Source organism: Triturus cristatus, chromosome 9 (assembly GCF_964204655.1).
Source record: "Triturus cristatus chromosome 9, aTriCri1.1, whole genome shotgun sequence".
Taxonomy (NCBI): Eukaryota; Metazoa; Chordata; class Amphibia; order Caudata; family Salamandridae; genus Triturus; species Triturus cristatus.
The window spans coordinates 29,978,645-30,005,944 of NC_140592.1; the positions used below are offsets into that span (position 1 = coordinate 29,978,645).

The 27,300-nt window shown below is 45.8% G+C and overlaps 1 protein-coding gene and 1 long non-coding RNA gene across 2 annotated transcripts in view; one reads left to right on the plus strand and one right to left on the minus strand.

The window, feature by feature from the left end:
• LOC146797307 (uncharacterized) overlaps window positions 1-27,300 on the minus strand; it is a 496,953-nt gene that overhangs the window by 179,805 nt on the left and 289,848 nt on the right. The gene's annotated exons all lie outside the window — the stretch shown is intronic.
• The window catches only part of LOC146797308 (uncharacterized), a 189,123-nt gene that overhangs the window by 29,451 nt on the left and 132,372 nt on the right, over window positions 1-27,300 (plus strand). Inside the window, exon 3 of the mRNA XM_085624296.1 lies at window positions 14,548-15,753. Within this exon, the coding sequence (XP_085480422.1) occupies window positions 14,548-15,753 (1,206 nt within the window). The remainder of the gene's footprint in view (window positions 1-14,547; window positions 15,754-27,300) is intronic.

Sequence of the window (27,300 nt, forward strand, 5' to 3'; positions counted from 1 at the left end):
CGATCGTGAAAAAGCCGCCCGCCAACGAAACGAGAGCCAGAACGTCCCGCGTTGAGATTCAACTGGAAATCGCGTGGGAGCTCGGCAGCTATTTTGAAGTCAGGCAGGACAGCCAATGAAGAGCTGAGGAAGGGTGGCAGCCATTTTGAAGTCGGGCAATGCAATAGATAGCAAATCTTGCCCATCGAAGTACCGGCGGCCATCTTAGAGTCAGGCTGGTCGGCGAATGAGAGGCTGAAGAGGGTCAAGCAGCCATTTTGAAGTCAGGCATTAAGAAATCGCAGAAAAAAAGGTGAAAATAAAGAACTAATAAGAAATTGCAAGCTGTGTGGCCTGCACCATTGATTACTCCTGTTTCACTGCTCTGCACTGCCGAGAGACTTTTACTGTATGTATGCAATATGCTTTTGTCATTCTAGCGGCCGGCCGGGTGGTTGTAGGCCCATACCTGTAACTTTTACAAACTGCAATAAACGGTTTCAAAAAAAAAAAAAAAAAAAAAAAAAAAAAGAAATTGCAGCAAGAAAAGAAAAGAAGTGACAAAGCAGTACAAAAGGAAGACAAAGGAAAGGAAGAGCAATGTCCAACAAAAGTGAAAAACCGAGCGCACAGACAATATTTCGCAGACCACTACCATTCAGCATATCGGAACCCCAGACTGGCATCAGATGGGAACGCTGGATTCGGCAATTCGAGTGCTACATGCACGCCTCAGACGTCTGATACAGTGTCTCACAGAGTAGTTTGACCCGCAAAGACACATCGACTTCAAGAGATACACATTCAATACTGCGTGTCAACGAGCAGAGTCCCTAGACAATTTCGCGACAAGACTGCGAAAGCTAGTAATGTATTGTGAATTTGACAAGTTCAACAATGAACAAGCGATATGACTGCACATCATCGAAGGTTGCCAGTCCGTGAAGTTCCGCGCACGCATTCTTATGAAACCAACGACGCTGGAGAAAATACTGACAATGGCCCGAGCAGAAGCAAGAGCAACGACACACGCCAAAGAGAGGGAGCAGGGCAAAGATAGAAGGGCAGAACAAGCGAATCGCATAATGGGAAGCAGCAAGAAAAAGGACAGCACACCGCCAACAAAGAGACAAGAAAGAACGTGCTACCGGTGCGGCCTTCACTTCCCACACGTCGGTGCGTGCCCGGCAATGGGCCAGAAGTGCAGAAAGTGCAACAGAAACAATAACTTTTGGAGTGTCTGCATGAGTAGACAGTTTCAAAATGAGCGGGGAAAACTGGCAAGACCGTGAGCAGCAACGAGCAGGCATGCCAGGCACATGGAGACGGCAAATAGCAGCTCCTCAGGTGAATTGGGAGGAACAGTCGTGTCGTAAAGGGCAGAACGACTATATTTGATGACAGATGCACCCAAGGAAGAATGAAGGCCAGAGCACATCAACGCTGTGGAGAAACAACAAATAAAGAAAACAGCAACAGTGGAGATTGAAGTAGGATGCCACAGCACATGCTTCATGCTTGCTAGTGGGGCCACGTGCAACATCATGTGCACTACGAGAAGCTGAAGATAAGACCGCCATTATCACCATCGACCGCCGATGTTTTCGCCTGGGGATCGAAGAAGCCGGTGGAAAACATGGGAAAGTTCATAGAAACACTAACATACAAGGATCGATCATGCAGAGAAGAAATACATGTGCTATGGGTAGACATCCCAGCACCATGCCTACTGAGCAATGTTACGGTGCAGGTAATGGGCCTACTGGCTATGACATACCACATGTCAGAGAAACGGAACATTCTACATGAACATCCAGCCATACAACAAGGCCTAGGGAGGCTAAAAGGGAAACAAATAACATTGCATATCAACAAGGCAGTCAAACCTGTGGCGCAGCATCACTGACGAGTGCCCATACACCTACAACCTGAGGTTGAAGAGGAAATACAGAGTCTGCTGTCACAAGACATCATTGAGCCTGCGGAAGGGCCAACTCCCTGGTTGTCTCCCATAGTGGCGGTTCCAAAAAAGAACACCTCAAAGATCCGCATATGCGTGGACATGAGGATACCAAACACAGCTATTGAAAGAGAACGACACCCAGGACCACATCTAAACGACATGATAAGCTGTCTCACTGGAGCATGCCGATTCTCGAAGCTGGACCTGTGCAAAGGGTACCATCAACTGGAGCTCGACGAACAATCGAGATACATCACGTTCTCCACGCACATGGGCCTGTTCCACTACAAGCGACTGAGTTTCAGCATATCATCAGCTGCGTAGATATTTCAGGAAACAATAAGGCAGGTGATCAGGCCGCTAAACTACAGCGACGACATCTTGGTGTTTGGTCAGTCCGATAGAGCACATGACAATGCCATACGTGAAGTATGCCTGCAGCTGGAACAAGCAGGATTAACATTAAACGCTGACAAATGCGAGCTGGGAAGAAGTGAACTGGTGTTCTTTGGGCATATCTTCTCTAAAAAAGGAATGAGGCCAGACCCCAGCAAGGTAGAGACATTGAAAAAAGCGAATCTTCCAATAGATGTTGCAGAAGTGAGGTCATTTCTTGGTCCTTCTAGTTACTGTGCCCGCTACATAAAAGACTTCGCCACGGTGAGCACACCACTGCGGGACCTAACAAAGCAAGGTCAGAAGTTCATCTGGTCACAAGAGTGTGGCTGGGCGTTTGAAGCCATCAGACAAGCCGTGATGGCCATAGACTACCTTGCCTACTTCGATCCGCTGCTATGCACCGAGCTGACTGTAGACACCAGCCCGGTAGGACTAGGGGCAATCTTAGCACAGCACCTGCCAGGGAGAGACTCGCCAAGAAAAATTGTTGTGTACGCAAGCAAAGGTCTGTCTTACGTTGAAAGAGCATTCTCCCAACCTGAAATGGAGAGCTTATGAGTGGTCTGGATGTGCAAACACTATCACATGTTCATTTACAGAAAACCATTTACCATCGTCACTGACCATCAGGCTCTGGTGACCATATATGGCAATCCGAATGCAAAGATGCCGCCTCGCATTGAGCGCTGGGACGTAAGACTGATGGACTACGATTTCAAGATAGTGCACAAGCCAGGCAAAGAGCACAACCCGGCTGACTACATGTCTCGACACCCCTTGCCACAGGCACCAGAGAAGAGCTCAATGGCAGAAGAATATCTCAACTTCATACTAAGGCAGAACACGCCGGCGCCGATCACACTGGCTGAACTAGAACAAGAGACAAAAAGGATGACATGATGCAAGCGGTGAAAGCAACAACAAGACAGCAAAGATAGAGACACATCAACAACAACTGAGCAATGGGGGACGGAGTCAACAAGGAGGAAATTATAGCATTCAAAAAGATACACGACGAACTATCAGAGACTGAAAATGGCATACTAATGCGAGGAACAAGGATAGTAATGCCAAGAGGGCTACGTCGACGGACTGTCAGTTTGGCACACGAGGCGCAGAGGCATAGTAGCGACAAAGAAGATGCTACGGGAGAAAGTATGGTTCCCTGGTCTAGACAAGATGGTGGTAGACACCACCATGAGCTGTCACATCTGTCAAACATCAGGCCAGCCAATGAAGCCGGAACCACTACAAATGTCTGAACTTCCAAAGGCAGTATGGACAACGTTGGCCGCAGACTTCTATGGGCTGCTAGACACGGGCAACTACTTGCTCGTTTTCATTGACGAATACTTGAGGTTTCCCATAGTACGCCACGTCTCCTTGACATCAGCCACTGCGACCTTACCGATACTAGATGACATATTTGCAGCCTGGGGATCACCAGAGACACTAAAGACAGACACCTCCATTCTCAGGGGAGGAGTTAAAAAGATTCATGAACTACCTAGGCGTTCATCACATTAAGATAACGCCTCTATGGCCACAAGCGAATGGTATGGTGGAGAGGTTCATGGGCAACATAAAGAAAGCTGCCCAATGAGCAAAGCTGGCACAGATCTCCATAGGACAGGCGCTCTGTCAAGTGTTACGAGAAAATAGAAACACCCCCCACAGCTCCACAGGGAGATGTCCAGCTGAATTAGTGCTGAGAAGGACAAGCAGAACATGGCTACCACAGCTAGAAGCAGAGAGGCCATCAGAACAAAGCAGCATTGCTGTCAGGGACCAGGAGGCAAAGGAGAAAATAAAAACATACGCGGACGCCAGGAGACATGCCACTACAGTGCACCTCAAGCAGGGAGACCAAGTGATAGTGCGTCAGCGGCAAAGGAGAAAATCTGACAGTCCATTCTCCAAGGACTAGCTAATAGTAAGGGAGGTCAAGGGGCCTATGATCACGGCGGAGGCAGGCCCATACCGAATAACAAGAAACAGTTCTCACTTCAAAGGAGTGAAGACCATCAATGAAGACGGAGAGGACTGTTAGAAATAGGATTCCTGGTTGGCTAAGGCTTGCGCCAAAGCCTGGCAGACACCACCACTCTAGTCAGGCCAAGGAAGTTACACGCCGCTCACCCCCTTGGTAGCTTGGCACGAGCAGTCAGGCTTATCCCGGAGGCAAGGTGTAATTCGTTTGCACGCGCACCCAGCAACAACACCCAAAGCCCACCACAAAAGAAACTCCACACAAGGTTATGTATAAAAATAGCCTTTGTATTATACCAAAACACATTAGATAATATTCACACAATTTACACTGTGCCAACTGGCACTGGGCAGAATTTACAGGGGACTATTTACACAGGACAGGGCCACATGGACCACTGTCAGAAATAAGCACTTGGTAGAACTAGCACTTTGTAGAAATAGCACTTTTAGAACATAGAATAATTGTAGCACCAAATAATCATTGTAGAACACAACCAGTAACCACGGGTAAAAGGTAAGTACACCCTACGCAATCCTAAAATCCTTAGGCATATATCACGCAGGGAACCATGAACTCACTAGCATAACCTATACTAGGAAAACAATCTCCGAAGCATAGACACATTTAGAAATAGAAATAAGCATAAAGGCAATGCACATAACGCAAAAGTACACATGTAGAAATAACCATGTACCCTAGGTGAGGGCACAACACAGAAAAGCTGTCCCCAGGCCAACTTGGCCTCTCAGGGGCTCAAAAGCCCTTTGTCCAAAATGTCAGGGCTGGGCTGCGCAGGCAGCCAAGGAAGAATGCGCAAGGATTTTGAGGGCCTAACGATGCAGCTGCCCACTAAGTGCTGGGCACCTGAGCCTGGCACCAGCGTGCCTCCTGGCTCTTCTCTGGGCTCTTAATAAACAATAGGGCCCAAAACAACGTGGGAGCCTTGTAGGCTCTAAGAATAAAGCAACTGTGTCCTCAGGAGCCTTGTGGGCTCTAAATCATCAAGGACTGCTGGACAACGTGGGGGCGGCCTGCTGTCATCCGGGGCCGCTCTACAGCAAAAGGAATGGTCCAACCGTTGGAGTCCCGCTCGGGGGACTCGTGAGCCCTAAAACAAAATGTGCCCCAAATCACCTTGGAGCCTCTCAGGGGCTCTAAAACAGAGAAAACACTGCACGTAGCAGACGAGTGACCTGCGTGGACACCCGCACTCACCGTCTGCTTGGGAGGCGGGGTCTCCTCTCTGCGGCGGTAGGGGAAGCTCTCTCCTCTCGGCTTTCTCCCGGCACCTCACAGTAGCGGGCCGGACTCTGCCACAGGTGGGGCTCTCCCCTAGCACGGGAGCTCTGCAGCCTCACACGCTGCTTCCAGCCTCACGTCTCGGGATAGGAGCGCAGGGTGGGCTCCCGTCCGCTTCCGGTCTTCGCGGAGGCACTTCCGGGTCACCACGGGCTGCGGCGGTGATGCAGCACGGTACGGGGTAGGCACCCGTTCAAAAGAAAAGTCCCAGGTGGGGTTGGCACCCGCTAGGGATAAAAAGCTCAGGGTGGGGGAATTCCACATGCTGGGATTCCCTCGCAGCCTTTCGCTGCAGCAGAGCTCGCTCCTTCCCCTTAGGCACACCAATACAGCGCTCACGAGGCGCTAGGCCGCCAAAGTCCTCCAAAAGGCCAAAATAAGAGAGTCCTTGGGGCTGGGGAGACCCCAGCAAAGGGCAGTCAGGCAGGCCGGCACGCAGGGACCCCCAGGAAGCAGCAGATGGGTCCTGCGGCGGTTCCTGCGGGCAGAGTGCCCTTCCAAAGTAAGCAAAAGCATCACAATCCAGCGCTCCCAAGCGCTAGGGCAAAGTTCAGGAACAAAGTCCTTAGGAAGGCAGGGGGGCAAGGGCTGGGCCCAGGGGCCAGCTCACAGGGCCCTCCAGGCAGGGAGGCAGTCCCCAGTGGCGGACATCCTGGCGCCCAGCAGCAGGCCCCCCTACAGTTAGGATCAGAAGAACATTTTTTATGGGATCACAGCCCCTTTTTATAAAAACATTTCCTTTGTCTCAGGCTGCAGGGTTAAGGAAAAACCAGATGCAACTGGTTTTGGAGCACTCTGTTGTGCTCAGCCCCTCTCCCCATTCACTGGACAGGCTAGAGACATCAGTCGCACCACAGGGGGCGGAGCCAGCATTGTGTAGGGAAGGCCCAGCCCTATTCAGGTCCCAGGTGCACTCCTCCCACCCATCTGGATGTAAATCTCCCTATTCACCACTGGGGCAGACCCATCCTGACTCCTGGAGCCAGGCACACCAGCCAATCAGAAGCCAGACAGTCACTTCACATTTATTACACAGACATGCCAGCTTCTAGAAGTGGCACTTCTACACTAGACACAGTAATGCCGCACACATCATCGCGCAGCATTCAATCTCACGAGTTCGCACATACCAAACTCGACCCTGCACTCCCCACGAATCAGGAACTACCATGGACACACACATTCCCCATGCATTCCTATGGGAGGGCAGGTCAGTCTCACTAAAGACATACACAGCGCGCACGCACTTTCCACTGGGACACAGTGTAAAAGCGCCTAGAGGTCTAAAACCACTTACACAACATAGGGAAAGGCTAGGACAAATGCAAAAAGTTTTGGGGGTGAACCTTCCAGAAGGGCCAAGTCCAACAAGGACGCTGTGGTATAGACCACAGGAGCACAGGAGAAACAGAGCAACAGACAAGGACGGAAGATGGACGGACAAGAGTGAAGGACAAGAAGAGGACTCATAAAAAGAAGAGGAAGAGACTTGTCCAAAAAGAGTGAGCAAAAGGACAAAAAGACTGATTGAAAAAATGTAGCGATGGGGTTGACCACATGTCTCTCCATTCTTTCCATTTTCCATATCTCTTTCTCACTCTCTCTCTCTCTCTCTCTCTCTCTCTCTCTCTCTCTCTCTCTCTCTCTCTCTCTCTCTCTCTCTCTCTCTCTCTTTCTCTTTCTATCTATATCTATCTTCACAGTCTTTTGTGACAAGTGGGGAGATGCAGTGACCTGGGGTCAGGGGCACTAGGACCCTGCACTCCGTTCTAGGGGAGGGGACAGAGACCGGACACCACTTCCGGTCAGGGAGTGGGGCGGGCACTTGACTGGACGAGGGCAGAGGGAACAGACGTGCATGTGGGCACGAGGAACCAAGAGAATAAAGAATACACTGAACGCTTACTAGTCTCAGCGTGGGTCATTAGCATGACACGACAGTAGGGTTGTGTAGATGCTTATTTATGACTCCAAATGATCTTCGATCTTACTAGCGTTTCCATTATCACTAAAGTGGGAAACAAGTAAAGGACAATGATTTAGGGACATGTGAGACCGAAAGATCTCCACTGTGACTTGAAGTGAGGCAGACACCAACATGCACAATGCAAACCATTTAAGGATTATTGAAACAAAGCACAAATGCAAGTTATAAGTGCAAAGAGCCCAGAAGACACAACCAGTCCCCAACGACTTCTCTGGCTGTCTATTAGTGAGTTCTCTTTCAGAACACTTGCATGTCACAAGGGAACCTTAAGTATGTCACCAGCCGAACTAAGTAAAGACACACACCACATGTAGCTCTACACCACTCATACAACTGCATCACACATCTCCCCCTTTTTTATTTATAGCACATACAAAAAAATACACATATATCCATGTAACACTGTCACCTATTCTACACCCCCCCCAAAAAAAATACAACGCAACAAATACACATGGAAACACAACAAGAAAAGCTAAACAAACAAAAAAACAGTCCAAACATTTCTTAGGTAAATTTCCTTACACTGGAACTCCTTCTTAACAATCCGTCACTGCTACTGGATTATGTATCCAACACAGATTCTCCTTCAGTATCATCCACATTAAACTCCAAAGGCATAAATTACCCTTATTCACTTTGGCAAAACGTGACAAATTCCAACACTGGCCATTGGAAACTTGATAAGAATTGCCACGCGCTCTCCTCACCTGTAGGGGCTCTCTGAAATTTGACAACCCCTTTCTCAACAATAAAGAGATGTGATTCCAGTCACCTTAACTTACCCTCATCGCATTCTTGTGCCTTTTCATCAAAGCCAACCCATCCCCAACTCTCATCCTTGCTACTTCATTAAACTCCGAAGGCACATCTGTACCCTTATTCACTTTGGCAAACGTGACAAATTCCACCACTGGCCATTGGAAACTTGAACACAATTGCTACACGCTCTCCTCACCTGTACGGGTGACAACCCCTTTCTCAAAAATAAAGAGGTGTGATTCCAGTCACCTGCACTTACCCTTATCGCATTCTTGTGCATTTCCATTCAAGCCAACCCATCACCAACTCTCATCCTTGCTACTTTATCGCTAGCTACCTTCACCTTTTTTAGATACCTCCTGTACATTAACATCCACATCCAGGACATCTGAAACCCATCCAGGCAAAAGGCTAGATCTCACACTTTTCCCCTCATCACTTCAAAGGGAATCTGACCTGTAACGAAATGTGAAGTGGTGCGATACTTCCATGTGGTATCCCTGACTGCTTCTTCACAATCAACCTGAGACTTCAATGCACCTAGAATACTTTCTACTAGCACCTTATTGAACCTATCCAGTTTTCCATTAAATTGCAGGCAATAAAGTGGATTAGGAGTGTGTTTAATCCCATATTTCTTGAAAAACTCCTGCATAACTGTAGACTTGAACTTCACTCCGTTGTCAGACACCACTTCAGTTGGAATGCCTTCTTTATAAAAAATAAATCCTTAAAACATTTGATCACACTTTGGGCTGTACAACACCTTTCACCCCCACCCATCTGGAGAAGTGGTCAATTAACACAATCAAATATCTCAAGTGGACAGGTAAAACATGATAGGCCCTAAGAAGTCAATAGACACTTTTTCAATACTTTAGCAGGACTAAAAGACATTCTAGGTTCTGGGACTGATGTCACGAGATGTTTATCACTCAAACAACATTGAAGACACATTCGCCCAACTCTGTCACCATCCATGGAAGGCCACCATTACATGGCCCTTATTCTTCTTTTAGTGGCCGTCATGCCCAAATGTCCTGAATGTGCCGTTTCAACAATCCTGTGCCTGTAAAAACTAGGAGGAATTAACTTGTCTCCTCTCACTAAATTGCCACTCACTGGGGACAATTCATCTGCAATCTTCCGAAAAAGTTATAAATTCAATACCAGACTCTTCTCTTTAGGCCAACCATTCAACACAAACTCCATGACTTTCTGAAGCACGTTTTCAGACCCTAAAGCATTGTGCCATTCACCTAGATTCACACACACCACTTGATCCTCAACTTTTGCAATCAAACATTCTTCCAAATCATCCTCCATAAGCTGATCTGAGTTGTTAACAACCATTAATCTTGACAAGCAATCACCCTTACAATTCTTTACCCTGGTACATAAATTACTTCAAAATTGAATTCTAAGAGTTTCTCAGCAAGACGTGCTAAAATAGCACTAGATTTCTTGATCCCTTGAAAAATATCCACTAATGGTCTGTGGTCAGTTTGCAAGCAGAACGGTCTACCACAAACATATGGTTTAAACTTTTCTACTTTCCACGTACAGGCCAGCATTTCTTTTCAATGAAAGAGTATCTGGTTTCAATATCACTTAGTTTTCTGGAAGCAAATCCAGTTGTTGACTCTTTGTCACCTTCACGTTGAGAGAATACAGCTCCCAGACCACGAACACTGGCTCCCACTGTGATCACTATCCTACGCCCTTTCACATAAGGTTGTAGTGATGGAGTTGAGACAATACTCTTTTTGGTGAGTTCAAAATTTTGCTGACATTCGGTAGACCAAACAAATTCAGAATTTTTCTGCAAATGATTTCTAAAACAATCTGTCATATCGGAAAAATTACACATGAACTTAGAATAAAACTCACACATTCCCAAAAAAGACCTAAGTTGATTGCTGTCCTTGGAATGTGGAGTTTTCACAATGCCATCAACTGAACCAGGCTTAGTTTTGACACCGTCCGACAAGTACATGTGACCCAGATACTTAATTTCATTTACAACAAACAAATTTGTCCTATCACAAGGTAACACCGTTACTTCTGAAGACATTCAGTACATGCTGTAAAACAATGTCATGTTCATCCAGGAAATTTGTGAGCACTAAGATGTCTTCATGGAACATCACCAGGTTTTTTATACCATGGAGAATTGTGTTGTGATTTTTTTGAACCGCAGACACAGCGGAGGCCAGACCAAGCGGCATTCTACAAAATTGGAAGCAACAGAGGATAATGGGACACTCAGTTATCAAAAAGTTCAGTTTTCAATAGATTCCTAAATTTAAGAAGATTAGAGCACCTGTGTAGGGAGATGGGGAGCGAGTTCCAAAGACGCGGGGCAAGAAAGGCAAAAGATTTGCCACCGGTTCGAAGTTTATTAAACCGGGGTACAACTAGCAGGGCATTTTCTCTAGAGCGCAGAGATTTGCTACGAGGGTAATGAATGAGTTTTTCCGCCAGATATCTGGGCCCCCTATCATTGATTGTTTTATGGACCAAGCAGCAGATTTTAAACTTAATTCTGTCACGGATGAGGAGCCAGTGAAGGCATTTCAATAACGGCTGAGATACTGATCTGGGAGGCATATTAAGAACTAACTGCACTGCCTTATTCTGGACTACTTGCAACCTGTTTAACACCGCCTCGCTTGCAGCTCCCAAAAGTGCATTGCAGTAGTCAAATTGACTGAGTACCAGAGCTTGGATCAGGGTCTTACGGACAGATAGAGAGAGAAGGTAGAACACTCTCCGAAGGTGCTTCAGCATGTAAAAATAGGTGCCTGAAATGGCAGCCACTTGATGTTTCATAGATAAAGAGAGGTCCATATACACTCCCAGCATTCAACTGGAGAGAATTCTTCGCCATCCAGTCAAAGATAGCTCGCATACCGTCTGCAAATGAGCTGTTTTGTCGCCACTGTGTTATTATCATATGAAAGAAGAAGTTGAGTATTGTCCGCATATGAAAAAGGAACAAAGCCATGATCTCTGATGATATTTGCAAAGGGGCCACATATATGTTAAATAGAGTTGGACTGGGGCACGAGCCCTAGGGAAACCCCTTTGTGAGGGATTTGGCACCAGATCAAAAGGGACCCAGATTAACGGTTTGCCTGCGCTGCTCTAAAAAACGGTCCACAGCTATCCACTGTGATCACTGTCCTAAGCCCTTTCCCATAAGATTGTAGCGCTGGAGTTGAGACTATACTCTTTTTGGTGAGTTCAAAATTTTGCTGACATTCAGTGGACCAAACAAATTCAGAATTTTTCTGCAACAGATTTCTAAAACATTCCGTCATATCGGAAACATTACACATGAATTTAGAATAAAACTCACACATTGCCAAAAAAGACCTATGTTGATTCCTGTCCTTGGGCTGTGGAGTTTTCATAATGCCATCAACCAAAACAGGTTTAGGTTTGACACCCTCTGACGAGAACATGTGATCCAGATAATAAATTTAATTTACAGCAAACACACACTTGTCTTATCAGATGGTAACAAGGTTACTGCTGAAAACATTCAGTGGATGCCATGAAACAATGTCATGTTCATTCAGGGAATTTGCGAACACTAAGATGTCTACTTGGAACACCACCAGGTTTTATATACCATGGAGAATTGTGTTGTGAACTTTTGAACCACAGGTGCAGCGGAGACCAGACCAAGCCGCATTCTACAAAATTGAAAGGTACCAGCTGGAGTCATGAAAGCAGTCAAATGGCGTGAATCCTTAGCCAAGATCACCTGATGATATGTTGCCTTTAAATCCAATTTTGTAAACCACTTGGCCTGACCCACTGTTGCGATAAGGTCCTCAATCCGTGCAATATCAAAATTCTCCACCCGTATGGCAACATTCATACTCTTCAAATCAATACATAGGCGTAGTTTGCCAGATCCTAGGAGGCGTGACACATGTGTAAGCGGCTCGCTAAGGCAATGGTCACATGAGCTAAGAGACACGATCTGGCCCAGGCAGAGAGAGGCGCTTAGGCTCGCAAGGGCAGCAGGGACAAGCGCATAAATGTGCATGAGATTCCAGCATAGACAAGGCTCGCTAACAGAGCACAGCACAATGTGCTCAAGCCAGTAAGGAGCAACTGCCACACAGAAAGCATGTGAATAATTACCATTACTGTTTGACAGGAATCCACACTTGAAGGCCTCGCATATTAGCCAGATCACCCAAAACCAATAAAATATTGTGCTCCTTCCTCCATAAAGAATCTCCTGGGCTCAATCTCCTTAATAGACAGATCTTCACAATGCAGATGCTGCCACGCAGGGTTCTTCATAACCACTCGTTGCCAAATATGTAGTGAGACAGACACCAACATCTACGATGTAAAACCATTTAAGGTTTATTAAAACAAAGCAGGAATACAAGTTATAAGTACAAAGAGCCCAGAAGACACAACCAGTCCCCAACCACTTCTCTGGCTGTCCCATTAGTGAGTTCTCTTTCAGAACACTTCTATGTCACAAGAGAACCTTAAGCATGTCACCAGTCTAAGTAAAAACACAGACCACATTTAGCTCTACACCACTCATACAACTATACCACATGCCTACTGCTTCCTTCAAGCACATGTTTCTGCTGGTCATGCTCAAGCTGCCAGGGCACAGCTCCCAAGGCAAGTTAGATCCCAGCCATCAGCTCCAAGTTCAGATTTGGGGATGATGTCTACTTTTAAGAACAGTTGTGTGGTGGTGTTGAGACACATCACCATGTTATAGTGCTAAAAGTAATGCATCTGTTGTGCTTGAGTGCTGCATACATTATGCACATTGATATGTGCATAATGTTCATATATCACTTTTTTGGGCCAGGGTTATTATTTGATTACTCTGTGCGCACATTGAGCAGTACAACTTAGACTTATATCATCCAACCTCTGGGTATCACATTCTTCTTTCTGTGGTGTCAATAGTGCGTGAACCTTCTTTAACCACTAACAAAATGTTTTTTCCAATTGACATACAGCGCAAAACTTCCAAAAAAAAACAGGCAGGATTTTGCAGCAACAATTAACACTTTTTTAAAATTGGCGCTATAAATGTAAAATGCTTTTGTTTCCCCTTTGGATTCTCAGGGCCCGATTCACAGAACTAACTTAAGACAAAATCCTAAACTTACTACCATTTTGGTATTCACAGAAGGCACTTACTCATTTTGGTATTCACAGAAGGCACTTACTCATTTTGGTATTCACAGAAGGCACTTACTCATTTCGGTATTCACAGAAGTTAGGAGTCCTAAGTTTAGGACTCCTAAATGCCTTCTGTGAATACCGAAAGTCTTAAAATTAGGATTTTTCTCAGTTTAGTAGTAGTATAGTTAGGACTCCTAACTTTAGGACTCCTAAATGCCTTCTGTGAATACCGAAAGTCTTAAAATTAGGATTTTTCTCAATTTAGTAGTCCTTTAAATTGAGAAAAATCCTAATTTTAAGACTTTCGGTATTCACAGAAGGCATTTAGGAGTCCTAAACTTAGGACTCCTAACTTCTGTGAATACCGAAATGAGTAAGTGCCTTCTGTGAATACCAAAATGAGTAAGTGCCTTCTGTGAATACCAAAATGGTAGTAAGTTTAGGATTTTGTCTTAAGTTAGTTCTGTGAATCGGGCCCTCACTTTGCATGTGTGCTACAATGTACAACACAGATACAAAGTAGGAAAAGTTTTAAAGTTAGTCTAAGATTAGTATTTAATACTGGAAGGGAACCCTTTCAGTTCCAAACCTATGCTAGACTCAGGCAGACACCGTGCACTATGATGAAAAGGTGTGCGTGGCAGCATTAGAGAGAGAGCAGGATAGTACCACATCTCGGTAGATATGGCGCTGTCCTTCTCTCTCCATGCTGTGCAACGCAGCATTCTTGGTTGCTGAGCTGTGTTGCTTGAGCCTTTAGTAAACATACCCTATAGTCTTCAATTGTGCAATAGTAGGGCTGATAATGGACCACTGGACACACGGAAAGCGAGAAGACGAACTGTGCCTAAAACCAATGATCTACTTGCAGTTATGCTCATGTTATCATTATGCACCTTTTTCTCAAGAAACAAATATTTCATATACATGGCGCTCACATTATAAATTGTTTTTCGTTTTCTTTCTTTCTTTCTGAATTCACAGGTAAAAGTTTTATTGTAGCCTTCACCGAAAATTATAACGATCCTTCTATCAACCTTGCACTACAGCTGAGCAGTTATGATGAGCCGTGCATGGTTCAGGTCACAGTCCCCTCTCCACACTACAACGAGACTGTGCTCTTGGCGAAGGACAGCACAACGGAGGTGGTCCTACCTATAGACTACATGCTCAGGGCGGGTGAAAAATCAAGGAAGCTAGTGATGGTGAGCTCAGATGCAGATATGTCCGTCATTGCATTTAACACAGGTCCCGGCACTGCTGATGCTTTCTCCTGCCTCTCCCAACAAGACTTGGGCACAGAGTACTTTGTTTTCACTTCCGCAAGTGGTCAAGGAAACCATTTTGCTGTTGGCAATGGCCAAGATGTTGAGACTCAGGTCAACATTACAGTGTCCGGCTCCTTGGTCGTTGATGAAATCAGGTATCAAGACAAACAGATGGTCACCATAACCCTGGCTGCCCAAGAGGTCATTCTGCTCAGTGACCCCAATGACCTGACTGGCACCAGAGTTCTTTCTTCAGCACCTGTGGCTGTTTTCAGTGGTAATAAATGTTACGATTCACCGGTCAGCTATTGTGACATTGTAATCGAACAGCTATATCCTGTGAAAAGTTGGGGGCAACAGTTTGCTGTGTTCCCCCTGTTGACTAAAGATATGAAAGACCAAGTTATTATCATCGCTGCAAGACCAAACACCACAGTGGATCTTCGTTCTGAAGGCACCACTCTACAGTACCACCTTCAGCCTGGTTCTCAGGTACGACTGGACTTACAAACCGGGATGCTTGTGAATGCGACCGAGCCAATCATGGTTGGATATCTCTTCCAGGGGGGCACCATTCCATTAGTATCCACATTCGATCCTTTCATAACAACCGTTCCACCCAACAGCTTCTCCAGACGATACTACAAGTTTGTTACCCAAGAATCTTATTACAACTACCTATTTATCGTGTCTCACTCATCCTCCTCGTCATCCGATTTTCTGCTCGACCACAGACCACTGAGTGATTATGTACAGACCGTGCGGCACCTGGAAGGATTCACTGGTTGGGAAGTGAATTTGGGAAAAATTGGTGGGCAACATGAAATTTCTCATCAGTCGGAGACATTTGGAATTTACGTATATGGAGTTGAAAATACTATATCTTATGGATATTCTCTTGGCCAAGCGGATTCTTTTTCAGGTATGGAACTATTTTATTTTTACATTGTCAGTTTTTTTTTATGTCTGATAAAGGTTGATCTGTGAAAATATTGTGTTTGTATGCATGTATGTATTTGCATTTGTAAAGCACAGAGCTATTGAGGAAACAAAAGAGTACTGAACTTTGGTCAGAGCACACAATATGATTCAGCATCTTTTACAAGAAGCAGAATGTAGCAGGGAATTGTTGCCATCATTTCAAGACGTAATGTTCTTTGAAGAGATATGACTTCAGGTTCTTTATTTAGGAGGGTTGGGGCTATTTTGATGTTGACAGATAAGCTATTGCAGATCCTGAGAACCTAGAAGAGAAGGCAAATTATTTGTTTTTCTCATTTTACAGTATTTTGATTCTAACTGATGATGTCTTGTCTTCTGCCTGTCAGCCTAATGTGATGATGTTTCAGCCAGGCAAACAGGAGCACTTCCTATGGGATTGCCTGGTCTTGATCTTATGTTTTTTTTATTTCTACAGTGTTTTTACAGCACATTAATTACCCGTAAGGGTATCCTGGAGATCCGTAGCATGTGTGTGAGGCCAGCCCTAGAGGGTTTCTTCGAAAAGCAAGGTTTTTAGTGTAAGAAGCTGGCTCTGTATGTAAGATACCAAAGTAAGATATAGAGTGCACAGAGTCCAGTGAGACCCATGAGGAATAGCAGAGGCTAAATTAGGTAAGCACTTTGTGGGAGTGTGGGTGAGCAGTTAGGCTTATCCACAGGGTGTGTTAAGCCTGGATTGTATTCACTCACTCAATGACTGATTACACACACTCAGAGACAGAATCCAGACCAACTCGGTAAGTATTAAAAAAAATATACTTGTATTTTATCATTAGAACCAGGCAGGACTTGGTACAGGCAAGTAAAATATACTTTCACTTGTAAACCTTTACCCTGAAACACAATTGGGAATGGATTTGGAACAGTTACAAGTTAGTATGGTTTCAAAAAGCAGTTGAAATTACACAGTAATTACTTTTAGAGTACTTTTTGATTACTTTTACATTATATTGAGTACTGAGGGTGGTATGTCCAGATACGACAGCTGAGGATCTCACAATACAAGGTAAGTAAGACTTTTCTTGTTTAAGTTACTTTTTTCCCAGTACAAAACAACAGTTTAACATTATAGGCCCAAAATCTCTTAACATGGGTTCCTATGGGAAGAAATGGTTATCGGGTTCACAGGTAAGTAAGTGCCTTACAAGAGGGAGTTTTGGGGGTTAGGACCAAAGTTCCCCAAGGTCTAGATAGGCACTCGAGTTGCATCACCATCAGCACTGGGGCAGCCGGGTGCAGAGTGCAGAGGCCCAATGTTAGCCAATGGGGCTAAGGGGGCCTCTGGTTAGGTGCTGCTTACGAGCAGGCCTCTCGGGTGTGGGAGCAAAGCTCCTGGGGTTAAGGTCAGCACTGCAAGGGCCAACAATCTGCACAGGAGCTGCACCACCAGGGGCCCAGGGGCAGACGGGTGCAGTGTGCAAATGAGACGTCGGGGACCCTGTGACTTTCAATGGAGACCTAAGGTTCAGCAAAATGGCTGCAGGCTCGGACAGGGAGGCTTCCTGAAGGTGACGACCGGCTGGAGAGGTAAGTTAGGTTCTTGAGGGATGCCTGGACACCATGAGTTGGGCCACCCAAGGCAGTGGGGCGTCGGGTGCAGGGGTGTCTTCTGGCGCCGGGTTTTCTTACCAGCTCTGGTCGCGGTCAGGGTGACCCTTCAGGTTGAGGCTGTATTTGTCGTCTCAAAGTTCGAGAGAGGTCAGGGATCACCAGATCCCAGGTCAAGTTCGCTGGGGAGACCTTCTCATGGTGTTTGGCCACTCGGGCCGTGGGCATTAGGTGCAGAGTGGTACAGAATCGCGGAGTCACCGGAATCCGGATTCTGTGGAAGAGTAGTAGCATGATCAAATCCGGTGCTCATGGGAGACAGAGTCTGTAAGATGGTTGCAGGGCAGCACAGCTCCTCGGTGCTTCTTCTTACTTCCTCAAATCTGAGGAGGCAAGGTTCAGGGTGGCCCCTAAATACTAGATTTAGAAGCGTTAAAGGGGGTGTGCAAGTCGGGACCAATGGGTCCCTTCCTTTGGGTGGGTACCAGCCGCGGCCCGTGCAGGTAAGAGTATTGGGGCTGTGGGGCCAGGTTGTGGGGGATTTCGAGAGAGGACCACGAGGGAAAATTAATTATTTAATTTTCCCTCGTGGTCGTCTCTCGAAATCCCCCCCAACCGGCCCCACTGCTCTTACCTGCACGGGCTGCGGCTGGTGGGTACACACCCCACTTTGCCACGCTCCAGTGAGAGGGGGCATAAGCTTCTCCCTAGTTGGCTGTCTCCTCATTTTCAAGATGGAGAGGACTGAGATGTGTGATTCACCTCGCCTCCCCCACATGAGGGGTGGGGTTGGCAAAGTTGGGCACTCCTCTCTTCCTAGCTTGGTTTTCCCACCGATTCTCCTGCCCAAAGTAGGGGGCAGAACCAGTGGGAGCCAGTTGCTGGGGGCAGCAAAAGGCAGGGACAGCTTCCAAAGGCAGCAGGCCTTTGAAGCTCTCCCTTTGTGACCTATCCCATCCTGGGGGAGGAGGCATTTGTGCAAATTGTGGGTACAAAGGTACAGTTTTGGGAAAGAATGCAGGCCCTGGAAACCTAATCGGCAGGGACCCAGGGAACATCAAGTATGGCTGCATCAGAGGTCAGGCAAAAAGTGGGGGGTAACCATGAAAAAAGAGGCACTTTTCTACATTTAGCTGCTTTTGAAAGTCAAGAGAGGAGGAGGCTCTGATGTCTTCTGGGATGTATGCATGAGGTGTGTGCTAGTGAGAGATGAGTGGAGCAGAGGTGTCTGGGTTGTTGGTGGAAATGAAAGCAGTTATTCAGGTAGGCACGGCCTGTGTTGTGGAGAGCATTGTGGGTGTGGGTGAAGAGTCTGCAGTGTGTGTGCTTGTGTACTGGGAGGCAGTGGAGTTCCCTAAGGTGTGATGTGGGCTCAACGTGGGAGGTTGAGGGCTAGTCTGGCTGCTGCATTTTAGGCAGTCTGCAGCCTTCCTGTGAGCTGGGTGGTTATCCCTGCGTACAGGATGTTCCCATAGTCGAGTGTGCTGCTGATGAGGGCTTGGATGATCGATTTCCTGGTGTTAATGACTATGAGGGCTTTTGGGGGCTGAGATCCAATGTAGTACCTTCAGTATTATGGTGCTGTGGTCGAACTTCTATAGGCCTTTGATGAGACGTACTCTGGTGTGTATTTTCAAGGTAATTCTGGATCTGAGCTTGAACTGAGGTCAGGTTCAGGGTGGAAATCTTTCAATTCATCAGGAGGGGGAGGTGCAATGATGTTGTCATAGTTTTCTTTGCAAATAAAGTGTGTTGTGGAGGGTGCATCCAAGAGATTTTGCATTGGATGTTAGCTGGAGGATTACAGCAAGGGGGTAGCGAGGCAAGATGGCGGCTGCACTAGCGGCCGAGTGAGCTGACCACACACTCCTTCCCTGCTAGACCCCCTCCTTCCTGATTTCGATCTGAATTTTTGGCCAAGAGAAAGATGTAGCGGTGATGTAGTGGTGAAAACTTACCTATGCCCGCTGTTAATTATTTGGCACTCGTGGCTTTGGCTGTGGGGGGTCCCGCTGCCATGTAGGCTAATGACTCGCAAAACCTATGCTCCGACAGCCTCTCCTGCTTTGGTTACCGGCGCAGTTCTACCCATGCCGGCGAAGTCAACTTCTAGGAGCCTCAAGGCGCGGGGGCCACCGGTGGGCTCTGGTAATCCGGGGAAATCGGCACTGGACCAAAGAGAAAGTCCTGATGCTGGAAGACCCCGCTCTGTTATGGAAACGCCAGTCGGTTTGCCGGGCGTTGGTGTACAACTCAAGGGCAAGAACAGCGCCGGCACCCATGCAAAGCAGACGGTTTCTGCTCTGTTCAAGGCACAAACTTCGAAAAAGCAGCCGGCAGCAGGAGCCAAAACCAATACAAAAGTCAGCACCCCTCCGCTCGTCTCTGAAACTGCCCTCGTGGTTCCGGATGCTACATCAACTCTGACAGAGCTGACTCGGGTTGAGTCCGCAGAAGGGGAAACTGATGGGGGGACATTGGACTGAGGGCTTGATCACTCTAGCTCAGACAGCCTCCCAGGTGAGAGCGGGGAAGCTGGCAGTATGACAGGTGTGATAGGTGTGCTCCCTCTTGAGCCAGTAGCCGGTACATCGCTTGAACAACAAGCCCAGCGCATTCTGGTACATGGAGTTTCTTTAAGCAATGGACACGCATAAGGGGCTTTGGACCGGGTTCACCCAGACAGCGAGGCTGATAATTTACCAACATATAGGGAGGAGGATCTAGCTGATGAATTTTACTCCCTGTCAGACAATTCTAACTCCTCTGGTGATGACAGTTGTGGTAAAGACTGGGTGGGGGAAGAAAGTGACACCAGCAGCCTGCACTGGGAGGAAGAGAAATCCCTGATAAATCCTGGAACAGTTAGAAAATTGAAAGATCAATCTGCCTTATCTGTGCAGGCCGGGGCTGTGACCGGCTCAATGATCTGGGATTACTCTTTCTCACCAAATGAGGAAGGAAAAGAGGCACCGGATGGTGCCGCATTACCTGGAGTAGCCAGCTTCAACCTAAAAGAACCTGAAGAAATCACTCTCTCTACAGTTTATCAGTCTATCATGGCTCATCGTGAGGAAACAAGAGCTGAGAGTTCTCGGAAACTTCAGAATGCTATACGCAGGATTTCAAAGATATGTTTCGATTTTGCGGCAAGAATTGGAGAGGCAGTGACCAGAATTTCCCAGTTGGAAGATGAGCTGGCCGCACAGAAGATTCTGACCGAGTCCATGCACGCAAAGAAGGATTATACACTTCTGAAATTGACTGACTTGGAAAATCGATCAAGGAGGAACAATCTGCGAATTCTGGGCATTCCGGAGGGAAAGGAGGGGGCAGATGTCCGCCACTTCGTGATTGAACTTTTTGAGGTGGCTTTCCCCGAACTCCGACATTGGGATTGGAAAACGCAACTGCAAAGGGCCGATCTTTTCCCTTTTAATCAGCAGATAAAAGGGGGCCAAGTTAATAGCCGACCACGTGCTATCCTGATCTGTCTTAATAATTTTTTGGCCAGGGAGGCCCTGTATGATCTAGCCAGGCCAGATCGGAAAAGGGCTGGTAAGGGGTGCGATTTCTTTGTGAGGCCAGACTTCTGTCAGCAGACTGTTGAAAAGAGATGGTTTTTGCATCAATTATTTCCATTATTCCAGGCAAAGGGGGCGCATTTTTTTTTGTTTAACCCGGCCAAATTGAAGGTGGTCTTTCAGGGGCAAACACATTATTTCCAGTCTGAAACTCAACCAAAGGAATTCATGCTTTCATTACAGGGATTTGTGGTTTGAATATGTTCTGTATTGTATTGTATTTGTCTGACCTTGGGGGCGTCCCTTCTTGCTCGATATTCTATGTATGGTTTGTCTTCTTTCCTTAGCTTTTTTTCGTTTCTACTCACAGCATGGTACGCACTTTTGGGAGGGGGTCTAGCTTAGTGGGAGGGGCGGTGGGTCAGCTTTGCATCACCAGGGACCGTCGGTCCCCATGCCTCATGTGGTGTGATGGTGGGTGGGTGGGTGGAGGGGGAGGGCTTCTGGTAGAAGCAGTGTGGGATGTGAGCGGATGGCGGGGGGTGAAAGGTGGGGGGTGCACAGTCATGATCCTATATGAATAGTCATGGCTACAGACTGTATTGAGACAGTAAAGCTTTCATAAGTATATAATATTGCGGAATTCCCTTTTAAAACAAATCTTTTTTTTTTTGCATTTTTATTATGTTTGAAATACCTATATCTTATATGGACGATGGCTGTAAAAAGTAAAATCCGAATTTGTTCCTTAAACAGTTGTGGCCTTAATGATAGAAAAAAAAGTGGTTTGCTTGCTTAGCTTATAAGACATATGAACATAGATTTACTGTGCCTACAAGAAACCCATATTCCCTGGAACAATCGTGGGTGGTAAAGGATCTGGGCTTTGATCTCCTTGCATGCTCTCGTCAAGCCACAACTACACGGGGGTAGCTATTTTAGCTAGGCATGGTATCTCAATTAGCAAACGAATCAAGGAGGATAATCTAGGAAGATGGGTAATTGCTGAAGCTGTAATTCTGGGCATCCCTTTTACTATTTGCTCTTTGTATGGGTCAAATCTGGATGATCCTGAAATTCTGAATCTTTTGAGTAGAGAACTGGCTTTATGGCCTGCTCTGGTAGTCCTTTGTGGTGATTTTAATATCCATTTGAATGGCAGCTTCAACCTTTTCAGTAATATTCTTTATCAGGGAAGAAAGGGCAAGACTTTTAGGGGATGTATGATGTAACAACGCGTGTGTTTACAACGCGTGCAGTTACATCGCGGTTTTTACAACGAACCGATGTAACCACGCGATGCCATTACAACGCAAGTCTTTACATCAACTTGCGCTAGATGGTTGCTAACATTAGAAAAGCGTAATTTACTATTCCAACTCCAGTCCACTTAACAGTAGGGAAGGTGTTGGGATAGTAAACTACACTATTTGTAATGTTAGCATGCCATCTAGCGCAAGTCGATGTAAAGACTTGCGTTGTAATGGCATCGCGTGGTTACATCGCGTTCGTTGTAAAATCCGCGATGTAACTGCACGCGTTGTCAAAGTTTCGTTGTAATGGTCGTTCCCCCTTTTAGGGCTCTACAGGGACTTATCAGGGAACATGGACTGGTCGATGTCTGGCATAGACACAGACAGACGGAGCCGGGGTACACTTATTTTAAATGTGTCCGATTGGACTATTTCTTTGTATCTGATCAAGTCGTGGAAAAGGCTAATATTGAGCTTTTCCAAAGATAATATCAAACCACAATCCGTTAGTGATCGAGCTTACAATGAGCTGCTCTTTACAACTTCCTATGACTTGGACGTTTGAAAGGAAGTTATTGTTAGATCAAGCATACTGTCAACATATGGCCAAATGGATTACCAAGTTTTTCAACTTAAACAAGGGCACTGCATCTGAAATAATAGTTTGGGATGCTTTTAAAGCAGCTGTACAGGGTGAGACTCTCAGCTTCTCCCGTTACCGACAGAGGATGGTAAAAGAGAAGATCAATGGCTGGGTAAAACAGCTGCGGAAGGCCGAGGAAGAGCTTATGCGGGTAATCAGGGACCTGCAAAAACCGGATGAATGTCTGCAGCAGATAGCAGTTGTAAAGGCCAGAATACACCAATTTTATGGGGATGAATTAGCTATTAAATTCACACAGCATCGGGCGGACATATATGAATTTGGGGAGAATTCAGGCAGATTGTTGGCTAAACGTATGCAACAAAGGGGAGTTTTTAATAGAATCTGCCGTATTGAGGATCAATTGGGCCAGATTAAGAACTCACCGGTGGAGGTCCTGAAGGTTTTTCAGGATTTCTATGAGGAGCTATATACTGCTGATATTCATGTAGAAGCGATGTCTGGGGAGGAATTTCTGCGGGACCATGAAACTCCAAAGGTCACTTCTGAACAAAGCGAGATGTTGTCTGCCTCAATTACGGGGGATGAGGTTGAGCTTGCTTTAACTTCGTTGGCAGCCGGTAAGGCTGTCGGTCCCGATGCATTACTGCTAGAGTTTTCCCGCACGTTCCGGCAAACTCTTCGAGGCGAGCTTGAATCTTTATTCCACCTTGCCCAGAAGGGCCAGATTCCCGACTCCTGGTGTAAAAACACCATAGTAGTTAACCTGAACTCAACCCACCATCACACAGACCCATCTCTCTGATATGTGCTGATCTATTCTAAAATAATTGCTCTAAGGTTGGGCAAGGTTATTACTCCATTGGTTAACATCCGCCAACACAGGTTTATCCCGGGTCGAGACACATCGGACCACGTTAGACGCGCCAAAGCTCTGTTTGATTGGGCTCAGGCTACATAGACACCTCTTGGGATGATCCTGTTGGTCGCAGAGAAAGCGTTAGACAGGGTCTCCTGGGGGTTTCTTTGGTCAGCCCTGCATGCAAAAGGTCTACCTAAGGATTTAATTCATGAGGCCTGCATCCGTATAACTGATCAGGGATCTAAATCATTTACCATAAGCAGAGGAACACGGCAGGAATGTCCCTGCTCCCCGTTATTATTTGCAATTTATATTGATCCTTTTCTAAATAAACTGGACGCAAAAACATCGATTAAAGCTGTCATGGTCAATGGTATCGCTTATAAAACATTAGCGTATGCCGATAACATCGCTGTTTTTACGTCCAATATAAGATCAGCTCTTCCGGCACTAAAGGAGTCAGCAGAGATATTTGGTTCCTTCTCGGGATATAAATTAAATATCGACAAAACACAGATTTTACATTCAGCTACTTCGCTCCCGGAAGATATCCCAATTGTATCTATAGCAACATATCTGAGAGTGAAGATTATGGCATCAGTGGAGCATATACCCGAGATAAATGTTCTGCCAATAATAAGGAATATTATTAAGACACTTGAGAGACTAGACCATCTACATCTATCAATGCACGGTCGATGCAATGTCATCAAAATGATGGTTCTTCCTAAATTTTTATACTTATTTCGGACCAAACCTTTAGAATTTCCGGCATCTTGTATCAATAAGGCCGAAAGGGCATGTGTTCGATTTCTATGGGGGTATCGTAGAGCCAGATGGGCAGTTAAATGGATGATTTTATCTAGACTTGGGGGGGGATGGGGGTTGCCCAGCCTTCTCCTTTCTCACTGGGCTGCACTATTACAATACATGGGGATATTGTTGGTCGGCGCTAATGCAGTAGTTCCCGATGCTGCTAGACCTACTATTTATAAAGTAGCACTTGGCGAGGCTGCTGGCCAATGTTTAGTAAAAATCTTAGAGCCGAGTTATTACAAAAAGAACAAATTTAAAATCATTCAATCAGCCTATTCTATCTGGAAAAAGATAAGACAGAAGTTTGGCATTTCGAATATTAATGCTTACACCCCGTTCTAGTCATATAGACTCTTACCCTCAATCTTCCAAGATCTAACCATGTCTAGCTGGGAAAACTTAGGAATTAATGTCCTGGGGGATGTCTGTTGTGGGGGACAAATCGCCTCATTCTCTAATCTACAAGAGTAGTTTGGTCTCTCTATGAGACATTTTTTAAATTCATGCAGATCAGGAGTTTTCTGGGTAAGACTATGGCACAAACAGACGTAAACTTGGGAAAAATACCCCTGGTTCACATAATAGGGAATAGATTTCATATTCGGACAATATATCAAACGCTGCTGGCCGGTCTCCCTGATGACTTGTCTATCCAGATTGATAGATGGGGTAGGAAGTTCGGTAAAGAAGGTAGGGGCAGATTATCAACAAACGGCGTTAAAATTATCGCCGCTTTAGCGGCAGAAAACTGCCCTAAAGCGGCGATAATGAGCTTGATAATATGCCCTTGGGGATTCCAATAGAAGCCCATGTTCTGGTGTCAACATGGGCTTCTATGGGAATTCTCTGCGGCATATTATCAAGCCCATTATCGCCGCTTTAGCGGCAGTTTTCTGCCGCTTAAGGGGCGATAATTTTATCGCCGTGCTTGATAATATGCCCCCTATTGACTAAGAGCTATCTCTGGAACTTGCCAACCAGATTCGAATTACCGGCAGCCTGAGGACCCAGCATTTTATGTTGGTTTTTGACTTGTATTACACTACGGGGAAGGTCTCTAAATGGGCTGGCCCACGGGGTAATTCATGCAGTAGGTGTGGGGCATGGGCTGCCGACATGATTCACATGTTTTTTTCCTGCCCCAATCTTGCCAAATTCCTTCAAGACATCGAATTCTTCTTGAACCAGATACTCGCCACACCGGTTTCGTTAACATCCGATTTGATTATCTTGGGGGTAGAAGGGCGCCAGGCAGTATGGCCCGGTCTAGATTTGAAAGTGGATTTGTATTTGTTGCAATGGCTATTGCTAGAACGTACATAACTTCCCAGTGGATTAGTACTGATCCTCTTACATTCATAATTTGGCGGGCTAAGTTGTTAGTCACTTATAATACGGAATCAGCTGTATACAGATTAAAAGGGCGTAGGAGAAGGTAAATGGGGAGGAAAATCTGGTCGCCAATCACTAGTTGGATGGGGTAAACATCTTTGAACCTGGCGCTTTGCATATTCGCATAGTATCTAGGTTTCCCTTGTTCAATGTCCATATCTCTCTGGCTCCTGTATGATTTTCTCTTCTTTTTTCCCTTCTTCTTTTTTTTTTTGTTCTCTTCCTATCAGGGGTAATGCAAGCCGAGGGATTCGCGTTTTTTGATTTTGCTGATGTTTACTTATGTATTACTTTGTATTTGCATGTGCCATGACCATTTGTCAAATGTCAATGACTTAATAAAAGGAAAAAGAAAAAAAAAAAAGGATGTTAGCTGGAGGATGTAGCTTTGCAGGTTGATTTCAGACAGCCAGGGATGAATTTTCTGTTGTTGGTTCCTGTTGATAACAAGGAGGAATTCTTTGTTGGTCAGGTTCACTTTTAGGTATGGGAAAGACATCCTGTTCAGAGAGACTGAGGTACGTTTTGAGTTGCCACATGTCACAATTGAGTTTTTCCACATAGAGTTTTGCATTATTAGTGTATTTATGGATCTTAATGCAGCGACCAGTGAGCAGGGTTCTAAGGGGTTGATTGTAGAGGTTGAAATAATAAGGACAAGATGGAATCCTGGAGGAGATTGGGAGGATCTGGAATCTTGAGGTTCCCATCTGCATGAATTGTTGGTGGCTGGTGAGGTAGGCATTTTACCACTGCAGAACTGTTGTGTTTCCAGTGTGTGGATCAGTGCTTGGTTGTTGAGTGTGTTAAAGACAGTGGAGAGGTCATGAAGGATCTGGAGGCAGGGGTTATTCTTTTTGGTGATCAGGAGTACTTTGTTAGCTTTGTGAAAATTGTTACCTTTTGAGTGAGTAGGTTTGGTGACATGTTGGTAGATGTTAGGATAATAAGAAGAGTTTTGAGAAGGTGTTTCATTGTCTTGGTACTTGTGTCTTCAGGGAAGTTGAAGTCTCAGAGGAACCTATGATTTTCGTTTTGAAGGGAAAAGGAGGCAATGAGATCTGTGATTTCCTCTGTAAAGTCCTTATGCCTCTGCACATAGTGTTGTCTGGGATGGTGCAAATGGGAAGTGGCAGGTGAGGAGCTCAAGCCAACCTCCTGTCTTGTGTGTCACTTCTGCACATTGGACATTTTAACTTGTGGAACAGGAGTGCCTAAGATGTGTCTGAAGGTTGGTGTGACCCATGTTTCTATGATGACGAGTTCATCCAGGTTTTGTTGTGCAATATTGCCTGCAATCTCAGGTGCATGGAGGACTGCAGAGCGTTCATTCATAGGTTTGAGTTGAAAGGTTTGTTCTGTGGGTACTAGGAGGATGTTTGCGAGAGGGATGTTTATGAGATTCTTAGTGTTTGCCTGGTCTAGGTTTGTGTTGGGTGGGAGAAGGTGGTGTGTTGTGTGTAATGCA